This window comes from Aristolochia californica, unplaced genomic scaffold (assembly GCF_029961685.1).
Source record: "Aristolochia californica isolate CCGP_79_NKW_82.1479 unplaced genomic scaffold, dmAriCali1.0.hap1 SCAF_16, whole genome shotgun sequence".
Taxonomy (NCBI): Eukaryota; Viridiplantae; Streptophyta; class Magnoliopsida; order Piperales; family Aristolochiaceae; genus Aristolochia; species Aristolochia californica.
The window spans coordinates 16,263,745-16,281,795 of NW_027181837.1; the positions used below are offsets into that span (position 1 = coordinate 16,263,745).

At 36.2% G+C, this 18,051-nt stretch overlaps 1 protein-coding gene across 1 annotated transcript; it reads right to left on the reverse strand.

Moving 5' to 3' along the window:
* Window positions 1-6,740: 6,740 nt before the first annotated feature.
* LOC137953348 (actin-related protein 7) lies at window positions 6,741-12,595 on the reverse strand. Its single transcript, XM_068800712.1, has 7 exons — window positions 12,244-12,595; window positions 11,629-11,841; window positions 8,038-8,179; window positions 7,652-7,896; window positions 7,364-7,547; window positions 7,192-7,259; window positions 6,741-7,040 (listed from the first exon to the last, which is right to left on the reverse strand). Exons 1-7 carry the CDS (start codon window positions 12,319-12,321, stop codon window positions 6,888-6,890), a joined length of 1,083 nt encoding a protein of 360 aa, XP_068656813.1. The 5' UTR covers window positions 12,322-12,595; the 3' UTR covers window positions 6,741-6,887.
* Between the last annotated feature and the right edge of the window lie 5,456 nt (window positions 12,596-18,051).

Sequence of the window (18,051 nt, forward strand, 5' to 3'; positions counted from 1 at the left end):
TGACTTGTAGCATTATAGGCTTGGTCATTTGAGTGAGAAGGGAATGAAAGTGCTTTAGTCCAAAGGGAAGGTAGCATAGTTGAAAATTGTAAACAACAGTTTGTGTGAAGGCTGTATTTTCAGAAAACAGAAAAGGGTTATTTTTGCTAAGGCTGGAAATGAACAAAAGACAACAAAATTGGAGTTGGTTCATATAGATGTGTGGGGGCCTTCAATTATTACTTTCCTTGGTGGTTCTAACTACTATGTGACATTTATTGATGATGCAACCAGAAAGGTATGGGTTTATTTCCTGAAAAAGAAATTTGATGTCTATGATACCTTCAAGAGATGGAGAACAAATGGTCGAGAATGAAAAAAATTTGAAGGTGAAGTCCCTGCAATCAAATAATGGGGGAGAATACATAGATAATGATTTCAAGCGATACTATGATGATAATGGAATCAAGATGAAGAAGTCCATTCTTGGAAAACCTCAACAGAATGGTGTGACTGAGAGGATGAATAGAACCTTAAACGAGCGTGCTAGTAGCATGAGATTACATACGGGATTGCCAAAGATGTTTTGGTTTGAGGCTATTAGTACTGTTGCCTAATTGATCAACAAAGGTCTCTCAACACCATTGGATTGTAAAATACCATAAGAGGTTTGGAGTGGCCAAGAGGTAAACCTTTCTTTCTTGAAATTTTTTGGTTATGTTTCTTATATTTACATTGATTCTACTGTTAGAAGTAAACTTTATGCTAAATCTAAAATATGTTTCCTTCTTGGCTATGGTGGTACCGAGTTTGGTTATTGATTCTGGGATGACCAAAGTCATAAGGTTATCAGGATCAAGGACGTGATCTTCAATGAAATGCCATGTATAATGATAGGTTGAGAACAAAGTCTGAGAGCACAAGTGATGAAGCCAAAAAGTCTATTGTGATTCAGTTGAGAGATCTTCCAGTTATTGAGATGGAGAATATTACTCAGGAAGACCAGAAAAATATACCCTCAGAAGTTAATCAAAATATTCCTATGACTAAACTCAGAAGATCTACTAGAACTAGCAAACCACCACAGAGGTACTCTCCTGCACTAAATTATATTTTGTTGACTGATAAAGGTGAACTAGAGAGTTATGAGGAAGTCATACAAGTTGATGAATCAATTAAGCGGGAGTTGGCCATGCGGGATGAGAAAAGGGAAGAAGGCCTTGAAAAATAAATGGGTGTACCAAATAAAAGACGAACATGATGACAACAAGCAGTAAAAGGCAAGACTGGTGGTAAGGCATTTACTACACTAAGATTTTCTCTCCAGTAGTGAAATTGACTACTATTAAAACAATACTTGGACAAGTGGCAAATGAAGACTTGCACTTAGAACAGTTGGATGTAAAGACAACCTTTCTTCATGGTGATTTAGAGGAAGAAATTTACATAATATAGCCACAAGGTTTCAAAGCACAAGGAAAGGAGAAAATGGTGTGCAAACTTCAAAAGAGCTTGCATGGTCTTAAACAAGTTCCAAGACAATGGTATAAGAAGTTTGACACTTTTATGAGTTGTAATGGTTTCTTAAGGTGTCAAGCAGATCATTGTTGTTATATGAAGAAGTTTGATGACTCCTACATTATTCTATTGCCCTATGTTGATGACATATTGATAGTTGGTGTTTGCAAACATGAAATAGATAAGTTGAAAAAAGATTTGTCCAAGAAGTTTGCAATGAAGAATTTGGGTGCTGCAAAATAAATCCTTGGGATAAGGATTACTAGAGATATTGATGTCTTGAAACTATCATAAGAAGAATATGTAATAAGGTGTTGAGAAGATTCAACATAAATTAAGCAAAACCAGTGAGTACTCCTTTGGTTAGTCATTTTAGGCTATCTAAGGAATAATCACCTTCTACAGAGTAGGAGTGAGCCCACATGGCCAATGTGCTTTATACTTCTGCTATTGGTAGTCTCATGTATGCTATGGTGTGCACTAGACTATAAATGGGTTATGCGGTGGGAGTTGTGAGCAAATATATGATTAATCCGGGCAAACAACATTGGGAAGTAGTGAAATGCGTTCTCAAGTATTTGAGAGGCACTATAGACTCAACCTTATGTTTCAGAAAATCAGACTTGGGAGTATAGGGTTATGTGGATGTTGACATGGCTAGAGACATTGATGGCAGGAAGAGTACCATTGGATATGTATACACATTGGGTGGTACAACAGTTAGGTAGGTCTCTAAGTTGCAAAAGGTAGTTGCTCTTTCCACTATTGAGGCAGAATATGTCGTCGTGACTAAAACCAACAAAGAGATGGTATGGTCGGAGTCTTTCTGGGAAGAATGTGTTGTATTGTGACAATCAGAACGCTATTCATTTAGCAAAGAATCATGTTTATCATGCCAAAACAAAGCACATACAGGTGTGTTATCACTTCATCAGATCAGCTCTGGAGGATGGAGTCTTAATAATTGAGAAAATTCAAGGAAATTAGAATCCAACTGATATGTTGACAAAGACTGTTACGATTGAGAAACTGAAGTTGTGTGCAACTTCAATTGGACTTCTCTCTGAGGATTGAGAAGATGTTGTCGCTGTAGAGGAGATATTGATGATGGATTAGTCTCCAAGTGGAGATGGTTAAGTCGTGGAGCCTAATCAATGCCCTACACGGATCGACCTTCGCCATAAGGTCGTCGTGGGGGTTGGAAGGGGAGGGGGAAGCCCCCCTCTCGGGGGTGTGGGGACGAAGCCCCCGCCCGGTGCATGATATATTAAGTGTTTTTTCATTAAGGGTAGTTTGTGAATTTTACTCTTGTATCGCGGTTGCCCTAATTTTTCCTTTATAATTGAGGGGCGCCGATATTAGGGTTTTATCATCACAGAAAAGGACTTTGAGTTGCAGCCCCGAGAGGTTAGAGAAAGACACATGTAAGTGTGTGATTTCTCTTGTAAACTATTTCATCTTCATAGTGGAGTATTGCAGCGGTGCGGAAGACAAAACATAGTCTCACCTTGAGGCAAACCTATATAAATCTTGTTGTTTGTATTCTCGTGTTTTTTTTTTTCTTCCGTGATTATTATTATTGTTCTCGTTAGTTTGGAATTAGGGCGTTTAATTCCTAACAATAATTGGTTACACTAACTTTGCTAAAATTACACTAAGACCATTAGCTTTGCAATTAGGAAATTACAACATTCCCACCCAGACTCCCCCAACTAAAATTGTGTTTCAATTGGCCAGACAATTCAAACCTACTAGATTTAGAAGGGATTGACCCTCACCCTATGGGAAGGAGACAATATGATAAAAAAAAAAATAGAAACCTACACAAATTTGGAGCACCCCAACCTGACCTACAAAAATCGAACCCATTATAGTCACATAATTGCTCTTTATTATTTTAAATATATATTTATATTAGTTTAAAAAAGAGAGATATTTCACTTAAACAAAGAAATTTAAAATCATATTTTAATGATGACATAGAGTTGTCATAAGTTTTTTTCAAATTGATTATTTTATTATTTTATTAATTTTATACTTATAATTTGTTATATAGTTTGCTTTAATTTTTTTAACATTTTTAGAAGATTATGTTAAATATTAAATTTATTATGCCAATCTCTCTATGGCCAATAAATAAGTATTGTAAACTCTTATAAACCATTTCATTATCTTGCAAAGAAGTTTCCTTTCATATTAGAGCTTATTTCTCTTCCATTTTATTTTCTTTCTTTTTGTTCGGAAAGGCTAACTAACCTACTTCCAATCAAAGTAAGCTAAGCTGCACGTTAGGGTTCTAGGAATGATTCCTCAATCATTCTAGAGATGCGACAACTTATATCAAAGAAATTTTGAGTTGGGAGGAACTATTATCGAAATAGTTTAGCCATGGCAAGAAAAAAGTTTGGAAGTGCATCCTACCAAAGGCAAGAAAAAAGTTTTAGAATCTAATTCTTATTTTGTTCTTTTGGAGTGTAAATGCTTGAGTTGGGAGGAGAAGATCCAAAAGTGGTAAATGTTCGTTAGCATAACCTTGACGCAATTCAAGGTTGGAGGTAGATGTTCAGAACATGGTTGCAGTGCTGAAATCAGACACATGCAACAACTTAGACGATATGCAGACCAAGTTGGTAGATAGTGGACAAGGATGGCGATTTTGGAGAAACTCATTCTGAATGAAAGAGGCCTTCATTCACAAATGAAGATCAGGGTGTCAAAACCCAACGCATGCAAAATAGTACGAGATCCAAAAGTGATTGACAATTTCTTATAGCAAGTAGAACAATACTTCGAAGCTTCCAAACTCACAAATGAAGAAGTAAAAGTTAGTACCACTTCAATATTTCCCGTTGAGGATGCTATCCTATGGTGCAGACAAAGAGTTGGTGATGCTGAGAATTGAGAGAATTTGAAAGAGACATGGGAAGATTTCAAGTGCAAGTTGAAGAAACACTTTTGTCTTGAAGATATCGATTACCAAGCGAGGAAGGAGTTGCAATCATTGAGATAAAAAGGGACAATCTATGAGTATAATCATACAGTATTCCTAACATAACCCATGAGGATCAGTTAATTTCTTTTTGGCAGGACTCAGTCCTTGGGCTAAGCAAAAGTTGAGAGATCGGGAGGTGAAGATGCTAGCAACAACTTTGGCCATGGTAGAGAAGCTAATGGATTTTGAGAGAAAATTCGAAAAAAGCACCATCAAGTCTGCCAAAAGTGAGATACAAGGAGAACCAAAAAGAAGAAGTCTTCTTGGAATAGGAATGAAATCAAAATAACAAGAAATAGAAGAAAAAAAAGTATAACAATATGTTTTGTTTTTCTTTTTGTACTTAGAACGAAAGTAGCAAAAAGTACCAAGAAATAGAAAAAAAAGTACAACAATATGTTTTGTTTTTCTTTTAGCACTTGTAGTGAATATCACTGTTTGCATTGTGTGAGCTTAATTAAGAAAAACAAAGTCGTATTTTTGTTGGTACTTTCACTACAAGTGCAATGACATGAAGAATAAGAATCACTCAGACAAAGGAAATTCCATCAATCGAAAGCTCAAATATTTTATTTGTGATGGAGATCACATGATGAAAGATTGTCTGAAGATGAAGTTACTAAATGTTGTTAAAGTGGAAGAAGGCAAAGAATAATTTGGTGGCGAGCCTAAAATAACTTCAATGATGTTGCTAAATTTTATCCAAGCCCACTTTGAGAAGTCTACAACACTGCCAATTAGATCTAAGTAAGAGCTCCTTTATCTTGATATGTTACCGAATAACAACAAAGTAAAGACTATGATCGATACCAGAGCAATTCACAATTTCATTTTCGAGGAAGAGGCTAGACAACCACACTTAAGGTAGTCATAGGACAACAGTTGCATAGAAGTTGTCAATTTTGAAGCAAAACAGTGCTCCAAGTGGCCAAGCGCACTAGGGTTGTTGTCAAAAAGTGGGTAGGCCTTCTTGATTTTATGGTAATTCAATGTAATTTTGGGAATGAGTTTTCTTTGATTTACAAGGCATTTGTAATACCCTACTTGGGAATGGTAGGGATTACTAACGAATAGGGACCTTGTATGATTTCCAAAAACTATTATGCTTTCAGCCTCCAGCTAAAGAATGGTCTTAGGCATAGTAGAGAGTTTACTTTTCTTGATTCTTTCGTATGAGCTAAACAACATGTTAATGGTCTCCATGCTGGTTGAAGAGGAGAAAGCTCTAAATGAGATCTAGGACTTTATACCGAAGAGATGTCTAAGAACTTACCTTCAAGGGAGAAGGTTGAGCACATGATCGAGCTCGTGCTGGGTGTCAACTACCAACCCTAGCACCATTCCACATTTATCCAGAGGAGTTCTAGAAATAGCTCAAGGGAGAGGATAAAGACGAATTCATCCAACACAAAGTTTCAGTTGGTGAACCAATGGACCCGTTTTCCAATATTAGCACATTTGTAGTCATGCCAAGTGACTGGGTAGCAAAGCAGGCATTCACAACAGAATATCAACCTCTTTTTGAGCAAGTTGGGAGGAACCCAGTGGACTTGTGGATTGCCAAATGGTGGAAGGAGCACATCGATTTGGTAAGTGTTTCATTGCAGTCTACCAACGTAACAAAGACATTTGTGTTATAGTTTGGGGAACATAGTACATGGGTAGATGGGGCATAGGTGACACATCCAAAAAGGGACGCAACACAACCGAAAGGAACGTGGCACAACCCACAAGTTGACACAGCCAAAGACGAATACAGCATGGCCAACCCAACCACAAAGGGTTTCTAGTCCTATGGCAACCCCCAGTCATAGATATGACCCACCAGATTTCGTGGCAACTTCAAACGACAAGATAGAACGAACACGGGCACAACAAAGCGCAATTGTATAAACTTGAGGGCAGGGATGAAGCCCAAACCCATAAGATTAGAATTACCAATACTTATCTGTTTGATGTGACTAATTTGTCTTGCTCTAAACCGAGAACTCTTTTCTTTTTATACCAGTTTCATCAAAATTGTAATCCCTATTTCAAGAATTAATTGAGGGCAATTGCCCCTCCAACAAAATTTACATCCTTTCTTTTCCCCTCCTCTTTCTCCCTTTCTCCTTACAATTTGCCCCCTTCCTCAAAACTTTCCAGCTCTGTCAGATGATCTTCCCTTGTAAATCACCTAATCCCAACTATGTCTAACAAACATATAAAAAGGTTCCTCACTTGTGCTTCTTCAGAAAAGTATGAAATTACGTTGGGGAGCAAAACATACTTTCTTTAAATACAACCGAACATTTCTTTAACTGTGCGCAGTAGCAGAATTAATACAATTCAAATCATCACAAAGTGTTGAGTACAAAACAAAGACGGTTGCAGGTTACATAGAGCCGGACACCAGGTGTCAGAAGCATTTCTTGTGAACAATTGCTGGCCCTGTTTCATCGTAGTCTCCTTTGGTAATGTGCTGGTTCTGAGGAAAAACAACTTTGGCTAATATAGCGCCACCCATCCATGCTGAATTCTTTGTCAAGTTCTCCGGCATATACTCTGGTGGCTGAAATTAAGTTTGTGAAGAGTAATTACACACCAGTTAGTTTTTTATGAAGGTAAACATTAGTTTTTTTTTTTTTTATAAAGAAACACGGTACCTTTACAAATGATCATATACCAGGCTAAGATTGATACTTTTACAAGTGAATAGATACCTTTACTAGTGAAGGACGGATGGACGATGAGCATAAATTTGCTTCTTTCTGGAATCGCTCCTCAAAACCTACAAAACAAACACCAGTTTAGCTCACAGTTACTAAGTTCTTCTGTCACGTACGAAGCTCAAAAGGTTGCTAGAGAAGTTTGGCTGGCCAAAGAAATGCTTACCGGGCATCGATGCTGTACCACCACAAAGGACAGTATTTTCTAGCAGCTGCCTGTGATTCTCAGATGGAACACTAGAGATACTACGAACCAATTGCTCAACAATCCCATGTTCTTCCAAACCCAATATAGATGGTTGAAATAAAGCCTCACCGACAGTATACTTCTCTCTTCCAATTGTTATCACCTAGAATGTGCAAAGAGTGGTCGTGAGCAATGCAGTACTTTCATTTCAGCTTAAAAACCACTAAAAGTGGCATGATAAATAACCAAAAGAAGCACAAAACCAACCTGGCCATCTGGAAGAGTATGTTTTCCTGTCGAACATGACTTTAGAGTCTGCTCATAAGCAAATGAATCCTCCGCACAGCAGGCATATTGCTCTTTTAAGTTCTCAACAACAGAAATGTCAAGGTTTACATTTGGATTGGACTTCTGAAGTTCCTGAGCCAGCAAATTCGTCAATTCTAAGCCACCTATCTCAAACCTTTTCGAAGCAATGTGCTGCACTGCACCTTCAGAAACTGGTGCTATATCTGACAAAGTAACATAAACAAAGAAAGAACCCTGCTTAGTACACTTCTTTCCATTCTCCCAAGCAATCCTGTCAAACAGTCCACCTTTCAAAATGTCATATATATATATAAGTGATGGTTACTCTACATTAAGCTGCATACCTATCTTCCCATGCCCGATGTCCACGGTACAGCCTGAGATACGCCCAACAGCGTATAGTGATAATACTGCCTGTTCTGATGCATAAAATCCTGAGATGTTAAATGTTTCAAACATCAGTTGCACCAGTCGTTCTCTTACAGTCTGTGAAGATATTTAAAAGCCATATGAGGAATCAGCCGATAATCCAGTTCAGGCAACTTCAAGTACGGCAGATGTCTCCAGGTGCAGACCTTCACCACATATTCTTATAATATCTAAAGAAGTCATTACCCCATAAAATTGATAATTAAACCATGAAGAATGTAATGGTTTCAACTTTCTGCATGTGAAGTAACAAGTATAATGCCATACTTAAGTCTAAAGTTTTGAAAAGAAAATCAAACCAAAGGGACTTTTCAATTGACCACAGTAGGAGAACAATGTTCATGTTACCGCCTTCAACATTTGCCAGGGAGAGGTCCAATCTCAGAAAGCCATTTCACTTGCAAAGTCAATGTCCTGGGTGACCTTTGTGATCATTTTTTTTTAATAAAAAAATTGAAAGAGAACAGTTTCATTGGAACGGCCCAAGGGCTGTTGCTACAAAACAAGGTCGAGGGGTTCCCTTACAATGAGAGATTGGTGAAAACCCCCCTCATTATCTAGGGAATCAGCGATATAATTGGTTGATCTCACAACATGATTCCAAACAATTATATTATCAGCTAGGTCCATAGCTTCATATAACAGACTCTGCAACGTCCAAGGAGGGGTACTCTTCTTGTACACTAATTGATAACCACAAGGGAGGCTACCTTCATTACTTTGCAATTTGACAATTAAGAAAGTGCTTCCACAAAAAATTCAAGCACCACAATCATTGGTAAATTGGCTCACATTGGTGTAACTGACATTCTGTTGAAATCTTTACCAATCAGTCAGACAAGCCACTATATTTCAAATATATATGTAAACAAGTAGAAAATAGAGTACCACCAAAGGTCCAATTGCTTAGTTGGAAACCAATTCTTAAACAGTTCAAACCGATTGGGTCACATAATCAAATCTCCGTGCAAATAAAAGGAAGTGTAAAAAAAGTTTCAGAAAGTGTTATTACTACAAACCCTTCATTTACTATGCCATATGATTTAGAGTAGAGTCTGGACATCACATTTGACAGCAAAAAAGATTTAGAACCTAGTTCTGAGTGAGTAGTGTTTAAATTTTGGTAGATCTAAGGATGAGGCATGTTATAATGATGGCGTCAGTCTTCTGTTGGTAACATACTGATGTCTCCTTTTTCAAAAATAAAATAAAATAAAATACCAATGTCTCTTTGATGATAAATCTTAGAGGAGCCTAGACCAGATATGCATGTAGGTCATTCTTTACCAAAAAAGGTAGAAAGAAGCGGTTTACATCAAGTTGCTCTGCTTTATAGACTGCCATGAATTAGTATAATCCTTCTATGATCAATAAACAACTGAACAAGCATGAAATTTGCATCACTAACTCACATCATTCTTATTAATGACTAAACCACGTAACATGAAGATATGGTTTTGGGTCCCACAAAAAACCTCATTCAACAACTCATGTTTCATTTAACCAAGAAAGATCTAAACAGAGAAAGAGGTCCTCCCATTTGATGGGAGCACACATGTATATCCAGATTTCAGTATTGAGATGGATCCAACATGATCTCCTCTTGTCGGGGATGCATTTATCGGAAATATGACTTACACATTGTCCAAGTTATATCTGACTTAGAGAACTGCAATACAAGATGTATCTCAGCCTTCTTAAATGTTTCTTTTTCCTGAGTCCAACTAGATACAGTTTAATAAGCGACAGTTATTGCGTGACTCATATCAGGTTTTGATCAACTCAATACAAGTCAAGCACAGCTGCTTTTGTAACCTACTTTATATGTCTCAAGAACATTAAAAAAGTGTCGTATAGTGGGGATGCACATGTGTCAATTTCATCTATGCATGTAAAGATGGAATAAGGAAAGATAGGGGCTCATTAGAATTGTTGAAATACTAGTATAGGGTATTTTGGTCACTTCACAGTCTCATATGGATCTCATTAAGTTACAGCAAGCTAGGATTCATATTAGGACTTTATCTTTGAATTTTCATTGAATTCTTATTTGTACTTCTGAAATTATAAGTATGTTTGTAAGGAAGGGCAGAATGGTCCTTTCATGTATTTTTCGCTAAGTGAGATAGTTACAAGAGAGGGGTCAATTCTGAGCCCTCATTGAACACACCCTCCAGTGCTGCTTCTTCTTCTCTTTTGTCTCCTTATTTTCGCCTTTTATTCTCCTTTAGTCCTATCAATTTTACAAGAATCATCGTATTTGTAATTTGAAATATGTTGACCCCTCTTATGTTGTCTACATATAGCAAAGGAAGGAGTGTCCCGGCCTTCTCTTGCAGCTGGGACTTCCTTTTCTAATGCTCTTTGATTTTACTCTACTAGCAACAGAAGTTATCCACCGTTTAACAAAAAAAAACTAAGATGAGGAAAAAGCTCTACAAAAAAATGGAATAAAAATCCTGGCAGCAGTGGAACATATCTATCAGTTAAATAAGTCAAACTATAAGAGGGACCATATACACTCCATTGTCACTACAGTCCTCTGTTAAGTTATGAAATAAATTCTATGTTGTTTAGCAGCTGAATGTCAGATCACAGACAGGGTTAGTATTCCTCCAAGGAAATTCAGAAAATTCCAATCCAAGAGATTAGAAACACAGGCAAATCAAATAGACTACCAAAAATGCCAATTTTGCCAACTCTAGGTGAGCCAGTTTTGAAGGATGAAACACAGAGTCCAGTTTTGCCTATTTTCTGCTCTGTTCAGTAGTTTCTCAAATGGAAGATTACCCTAGCTAACAATAAAACACAGTTAAATTCAGAGTGGTATTCAAGCTGAGAGCACATGGAATTCTACAGTATCATTGCAACCTAAAACATTGAAACCTAAGAAACCAAGTCTACAAAATTCATAACTCAAAGTCACCTCTCTAGTAGGATGAATCAATGTCCAGTGTATGATACATGCCCTATATTGGCAACGAGTGAAGGGTAAATTACACTAGCAAAGAGGACACTTGTTTCTGTAGGATTTCGTGAACATGGCAAGTTTGAAGCCATGATGTCCAAAACTTTGACATATCAGATAACCCTGAGCATTCAATGAGTTTCAACAATTTGAACACTGGAGATTGACCAACTTTCTGCTTTAAATGTTAATATGCATACCATCAATTAAATAGCTAGCTCTCCCAGCCAGTATAATTTTTTCAATTCACCACCACAGGCCCTTTCCTGTGGACACTTAACATAGGGAACAATCAACAATGGAGGTTTGCATGTATAATTGCCTTGGACAGAACATATCATGAACCACATACCAAATTATAGAACAATTGTTGAAAACTAGATTGAGAACACTTGAAAGTTGACCCCTACTTGTATATATTGCCCTGAACAGAAATGCATGGTCACATTGCAAAATTGGACAAATTGTAGTCAATGCTAGGTTAACAACTATTATATTCAGCGACTTAAATAAATAATATATGGCATGGTTCACAAACCTTAGGGGTTGACAGTGGTTCAGTAAATAAAATTTGTCCTTCGTTACCAATTTCCCATCCTAAACCCGTGTACAGAACATGGTGTAGCAGGTCTTCCATCGCATCCCAATCTCTAACAAAACCCCTCACAACTGGGTCAACACTGACATCCTCATAAATTGGGCCCTCAGGAAATCCATCGTCAACCAGCCGTTTCATTCTAGTGGGAATTATCTGCTCGAGTTAAATTGAAAGTTAAAATGACACATTTTATGAATTCAAATAAAAATATCCGTTCGATTTAACACAGTACACTATATAATAGCACATGAGAATACAGTAAAATAAAAGAGGATACACAAAGCCATCCATAACCCTTTCCGTGCTATAAGACAAGGAACACCTCAACAAGGTTGTAGAGCTTCAAGGTGAGAGAGAACAAGATACAACCCAGTCTCAACCATAAGCAAGCAAAAACAGCGGTGCGTGCGAGGGGGGTAGAGAGTCGGTGCTTTCAATTAGTTCGCCAAGGGGTTAGAAGAAAATGACATATGTGCTCTCAAATAAAAACTTCAAAGCACGAAATGAAATGTTCAAAAGGGGAATTTCTCAAACAAACAAAGAGAAGAATAATACCAATGCCGGATCTTGATCTGGGGCCGCGAATCCCGCTTTGAGGAGCTTCGATCCAGCGTCAATCACCACGGCCTCCATGATTCAACGGAATAAAGGTGCAATTTAGGATTCGAAATTGGAAGTTGGTCGCAAGAACTGCAGTAGAGTTCAAAAACCCGACATTTCCAGAAAATTCAAAAACCACATACAAGCGCGCGCACTGTCCAGTACTTGATACTTGATTGTTGAGACGAAGCAGACGCTTTTGTAAAGTTTTGCCGCCGAATTAAGTATAGGGAGATCGACGTCCCGGCCCTTGCTACAGTGACCCACGACTCTTCAGCGCACTGGGTTGAGCTTTGTTTCCGCGAGTCCAAACCAAAGCCGAATTGAAGAGTAGAAAAACACGAAGGGACAGAATAAATAATCAGAAAATAGTAAAAAAAGATAAAAACAAAGATTAAAAAACAAAGAACTAATAAGATGTAAAAAAAATTATATTTACACAGAGAAGATTGAGGTATTGATGGATTAGAAATAAAAAGGATGTAAATAGAAGAGAGGATAATTGTCACTAGTTGTTCAAGAGTTCGTAAAAAAGGAAGAAGTCGAAATTAAGATGGACATTTAAACCAATTCACAAAAAAAATATTTATAAACATCTTATATGCATAGTAGAATAAACTAGTGAAAGCACAATTTACTTACTTATAACTACACCAAATGTAGATTCTTCTTCAATCTATAGAACTTCTTCTAACTCAAAACAATCAGTCTCAATCAGTTTGACAATCAAAATGATCATCTAAATCAAGGACTCCATAAAATAACATGGTCAATAACTTCCTCCCCATAAAGGAAGCAAGTACCTTAGGTAGTTATAACTGCAACTAGTAAAGTATGTATGTGCATTCTAGATCAGTTAAAGACGAATTTTGTCAGAATTCAAATTTTAAATTTTAATTCTAACATTATTCCACGTGGTTCAAATTCTAACAACATTATGTGCAACAATATCCACAATTATGGTGGTAAGTTTTTTAATTAAACAAGCATTACTTTCCATATACTACAATGCAATTTTTCTTTGAAAATCCTCAAATGTGATTTCTCAACTTTATGAATAAGCCCTCAAATGCTTATTCTAAGTCCTAACGACCGTAATAATATTTATCATTCTTAAACATATATGTATACAAGTCATAAGAGAAGACTAGTCAAAAACTAAAATTCCATTTTAAAAGTCAAAAATCACAAGAAAGTTTCATCTTGGTTCCATGATCTGTAAACGAATTTGGCGGCATGTCTTTCATCAATGGATCTGTAACTATTTATTTAGTACAAATATGTTCAATGAGAACTTCATTGGATTTGACACGCTTGACTTTCACCCTTATTATTCTTAGGCAAAAACACAATAGCTGAATTGTCACAAAAAATCTTCAATAGTTTAGAAATTGAATCAACAACTCAAAGCTTTAAAATAAAATTATTCAACCAAATACCTTATCATGTAGCCTAAACAAAACAATACTTCAATGATCTAAACCAGGGTTACTTTGATATACGTCCAATATTTTTGCTACAAATGCAATGTCCAATTTGGAACAAACTTGAGTATAATAAGGCTTCTAACTGTTGAAGCATAAGAAATATTTTCCATTTGTTCCATTACACAATCATTTCGAGGGGTATTAGTTTGAATTGAATCAATCACCTTTCACAATGGGTGTTAAATGATAAGCAACAAAGACATATCAACATACAAAGACATGCACAAGGTGAAACATTACTCCAAGCTACACCAAAGACCATAAATACTAAGGAAGACTAAACTCATACAAAAGATGGCACAAGAAGCAAAAGGCGACATGTCACCCATGCAAAACTATCACCTTATCCACACAAAAGAGGACGCCCCCATGCATGGTTCTAGAAAAATCGATCCCTACAATCTCTCATATGTGGGTCTCAAGGATCTTCGAAAAATCATGGTCAATCTACCCAAATCGATCTAGCAGATAAATTATATCAAATCACTCAACGTAAATGAAGAATATCAAAGCCAAATGAATTAATTACATGAAGGAAATCAAGATCCAAAATTAATGGGATAAGAAAGGAATTATTAAACATTGGCTTGTATTGATTTATGTAATTTTGTCAAGACACCTAGATGACACCTAGCTAGAGGGTGACCCTAAGATTTTATTTCTCAATTAAGGGTTTTGCAAAACCTATATCAACCCTTGTAACTCTTCTACATTTATTCATTCAATACATAAAAATCTTTCCCCTTGCTTTGGTTCTCTCTTTTGGGCTTTGGTCTTGAATGCATTGAAGCTCTCTCTTTCCTACACTCATTCATTTACTCATTTATGGTGGCTTAATTTTTTCATAGGATCAGAGCATACTGTTTGATCCTGAGGAGGGTGATCACATTCAAACAAGAATGTATGATTCCATTAATTTCATACCTTATTCTTTTTATTATCATCTTCTTCATAAACAATATCACAACAATTTTTCTCTTCAATTCATCTTCTCGTCTTTCACTTCTATCAATTGTTTTTGTCTTCTTTCTTCATAGGAGACTTGGTCATCCATCTTCAACTTCGATTTCAATGTTAGTCCAAAAAAAAAAACTACTTCTTAAATTGACTTATGTTTTAGACACTTATTTGATTTGTCAAATGGTAAAACAAACAAAGTTGCCTTTTGATCATGTTGAACATAAAGCTACTAAACCACTTGAAGTAGTTCATTCTGATTTATAAGGGACCTTCATCATTAATTTCTAAATTTGGATTCAGGTATTATATTATTTTTGTTGATGATTACAACAGGTTTGTGTGGATGTATCCTTTAAAGGCTAAAATGAAGCGTTTGGAACATTTGTTAAATTTAGAAATATGGTGGACAATCAATTTTGTGGCAGGATCAAAGTACTTCATTCAGATAGAGGAAACGAGTACATAAACTCTTTTTTTAAAGATTATTTGATTCAATATGAAATTCTCCATCATCTCTTTGTCCTTTCACTCTATAAAAATATAGAATATTAAAATAAAACATAGACATATAGTTGAAACTAGATTAGCATTGTTATATAAAAGTCTAGTTTTTAGATTAAAGCTTTTTGAGTTGTGGTATATTTGATTAATCAGCTTTCTACTACTCCCTTGCAAGGTCAAACTCCTTACTCTCTGCTTCTAAATGCCTCTCCTGTTTACAATCATATTCATATTTTTGGATGTTAATCTTTTCCTTGTTTACGACCTTATAACAAAAACAACTTTGAACCACGATCTATACCCTATGTATTTCTTGGATTTCATGATTCTTATAAAAGTTATCAATTTTTTTGTCCATCTTTAAACAATGTCTTTATCACTAGGCATGTTATGTTTGAAGAGTCATGTTTCCCATATTCATCACCAGAAAAATTTAAGATTACTACTCCCCTTACTCTTAGTGTAAAAAATGTTTCTGACAAATTACATGAAATACCTACCACTAGGCATGTCATAATAAGTACCGAATGTCATCCCAATACATTAAAATCCACCTTTCATATCTAACCATTTATACTTGCTTCATTATGTGGTTGACATTATTCTTACTGGAAATAACCCCTCTTCTTCGGATTTTTGAAACAACCCTTAGTGATACTTTCTCTATAAAAAGTTTAGGTCCTCTAGATATTTTCTTGGGTATTCAAGTACATAGAAGTCCTACCAATCTCTTTCTTTATCTAACTCAATACCTAAAAGACACATTGAATCCAGCATAGATGGAATCTTATACACCAGTTACAATACCCCTTACCACCAACACAAAACTTGATTTTCAAAGTCCCCCCTAATCTAACCATACTCATTATAGAAGCCTTATAGGAGCTCTACACAACCTGATATATCTTAGTCAATCTTGTAGCCCAATATATGCACTCCCCCAATAATTTTTCACTTTACACTAGTTAAAATAATTTTTTGATACCTTAAAGGTACCATAGACTATGGCTTAGTCTTCTCCAAACCCTCATCCTTAGATGTTCTTGCTTTTTCCAATGTAGATTGGGGTGGTTGCCCACTAACAAGGGGATCTACCATCAATTATGTCATTTTCTTATGACCCAACCTTGTATCTTGGTCTTCCAAAAAACAACCCACTATATCTCGCTCCATTATTAAAGCTAAATATAGAGCAATGACTTTTACATGTGCTGAAATCACTGGGCTTTGGTATTTTCTTAAAGATTTGTGCATATACTCAACTAAACCTATGTCTCTTCTATTCAATAACCTAATTGCTATTCACAATCCTTTTTCACTCTCACATTAAACATATTGGCATAGACTATCATTTTGTTCACAAAAAAGTTACAATGGGATGTCTTCTAGTTCTACATATTCCCCCGTCAACTAGCTTGCAAACATTTTCCCCAAACTATTTTCTTCTAACTAGCTTCAATTGCTTACTTCCAAGTTGAATGTTCAGTCAACCTCTTAGTTCAATTTGAATGATAAGCAACAAAGACATATCAATACACTAACACATGCACAAGAGGATACATTTCCCAAGTTACACCAAAGACCATAAATGCAAAGGAAGACCAAACTCATGCAGGTGGCACAAAAATTAAAAGAGGACATGTCACCCATGCAAAACCATGCAAGGGTGACGTCCACCTCATCCACACAAAGAAGGATGTCCCCATGCATGGTTCTAGATAAATCCATCCCCACAATTTCTCATATGTAGATCTCACTTCAATCTTCCCAATGGAGAAACAAAAGAAGGGTGAAGGAGGGGGACTCGACTAATGTACCTAGAGATAGGCCATGTTGGCCAAGAGAGGTAGATGAAAGAATAAATAAATTGAGCTCTTGTGTGAATCTAGTTGGATCGAATCATAATTTGGGTCAATTAGGTCTAATAATAGAGCACAAGGTGAAGAAGAAGTCTAGCAAGGAGGAAGAGACAAGTGATGCCAAGAAGAGAAAAAGAAACAAATAAACTTCTAGAGCATCAAGATTTAGCTCATCCAAGGGTAAAATAGTCCAAGAGAGTTCTTTAGACTCTAGCCAAACAAGGGTAGAATTTTCTAAAAAGGCTCTAGAATTAGAGCCAAGTTAGCTCACGAGTAGAATTGTACAGAAGAATCTTCCAGAAAGGGTGCCAACTCAGCTAGAGAAAATTTAGGAGAAACTTGCTTACCCCCCAAGCAAAGGGGTTGTCCACCTCTTAGTCCCACATAGTAAGATTTATTGAAATTGCTCCCCTCTCTAGTCTATAAATAGGGAGCTTTGTAACACTTGTAAACATTAGTCAATATAATTTTTTTTATTGACATGAGCCAACCTAAGGCGTAACCAATGATATAATGATCACTTAGGTGGTTAACTTCTGATCAAAGGATGTCTATATTCATAATAGAGGTTCTACCCTTGGCAAAAGTAAGCCAAATCAGTTTTTTTTTTTATCGTTTTGTCTTTATTTTATCTTTACTCTTGTAGAATGTCATTTATATTCATGAGATACAAAGTACATTTAGTGGGTTCACGTGTGACAAGTGTTACTACGAAGGGAAACCAATATTCATTAATTAATCATAATTCTTGTTGAAGAACTAGTATGGGAGAGTCTTATATTACTCTCACAGCAAGAAGTCTCACAGACCAAAAATTCATATGGCCGAATCTTATAAATCTCATAAATAGAAATCTCACAGGAGCATCTCAATTAAAAGGTGTTTTAGTTATTTCAGTCTTCTATTTATGTTTAGTTGTTTAATTATTTTAAACTTATCTATAAGAATTAGACTTT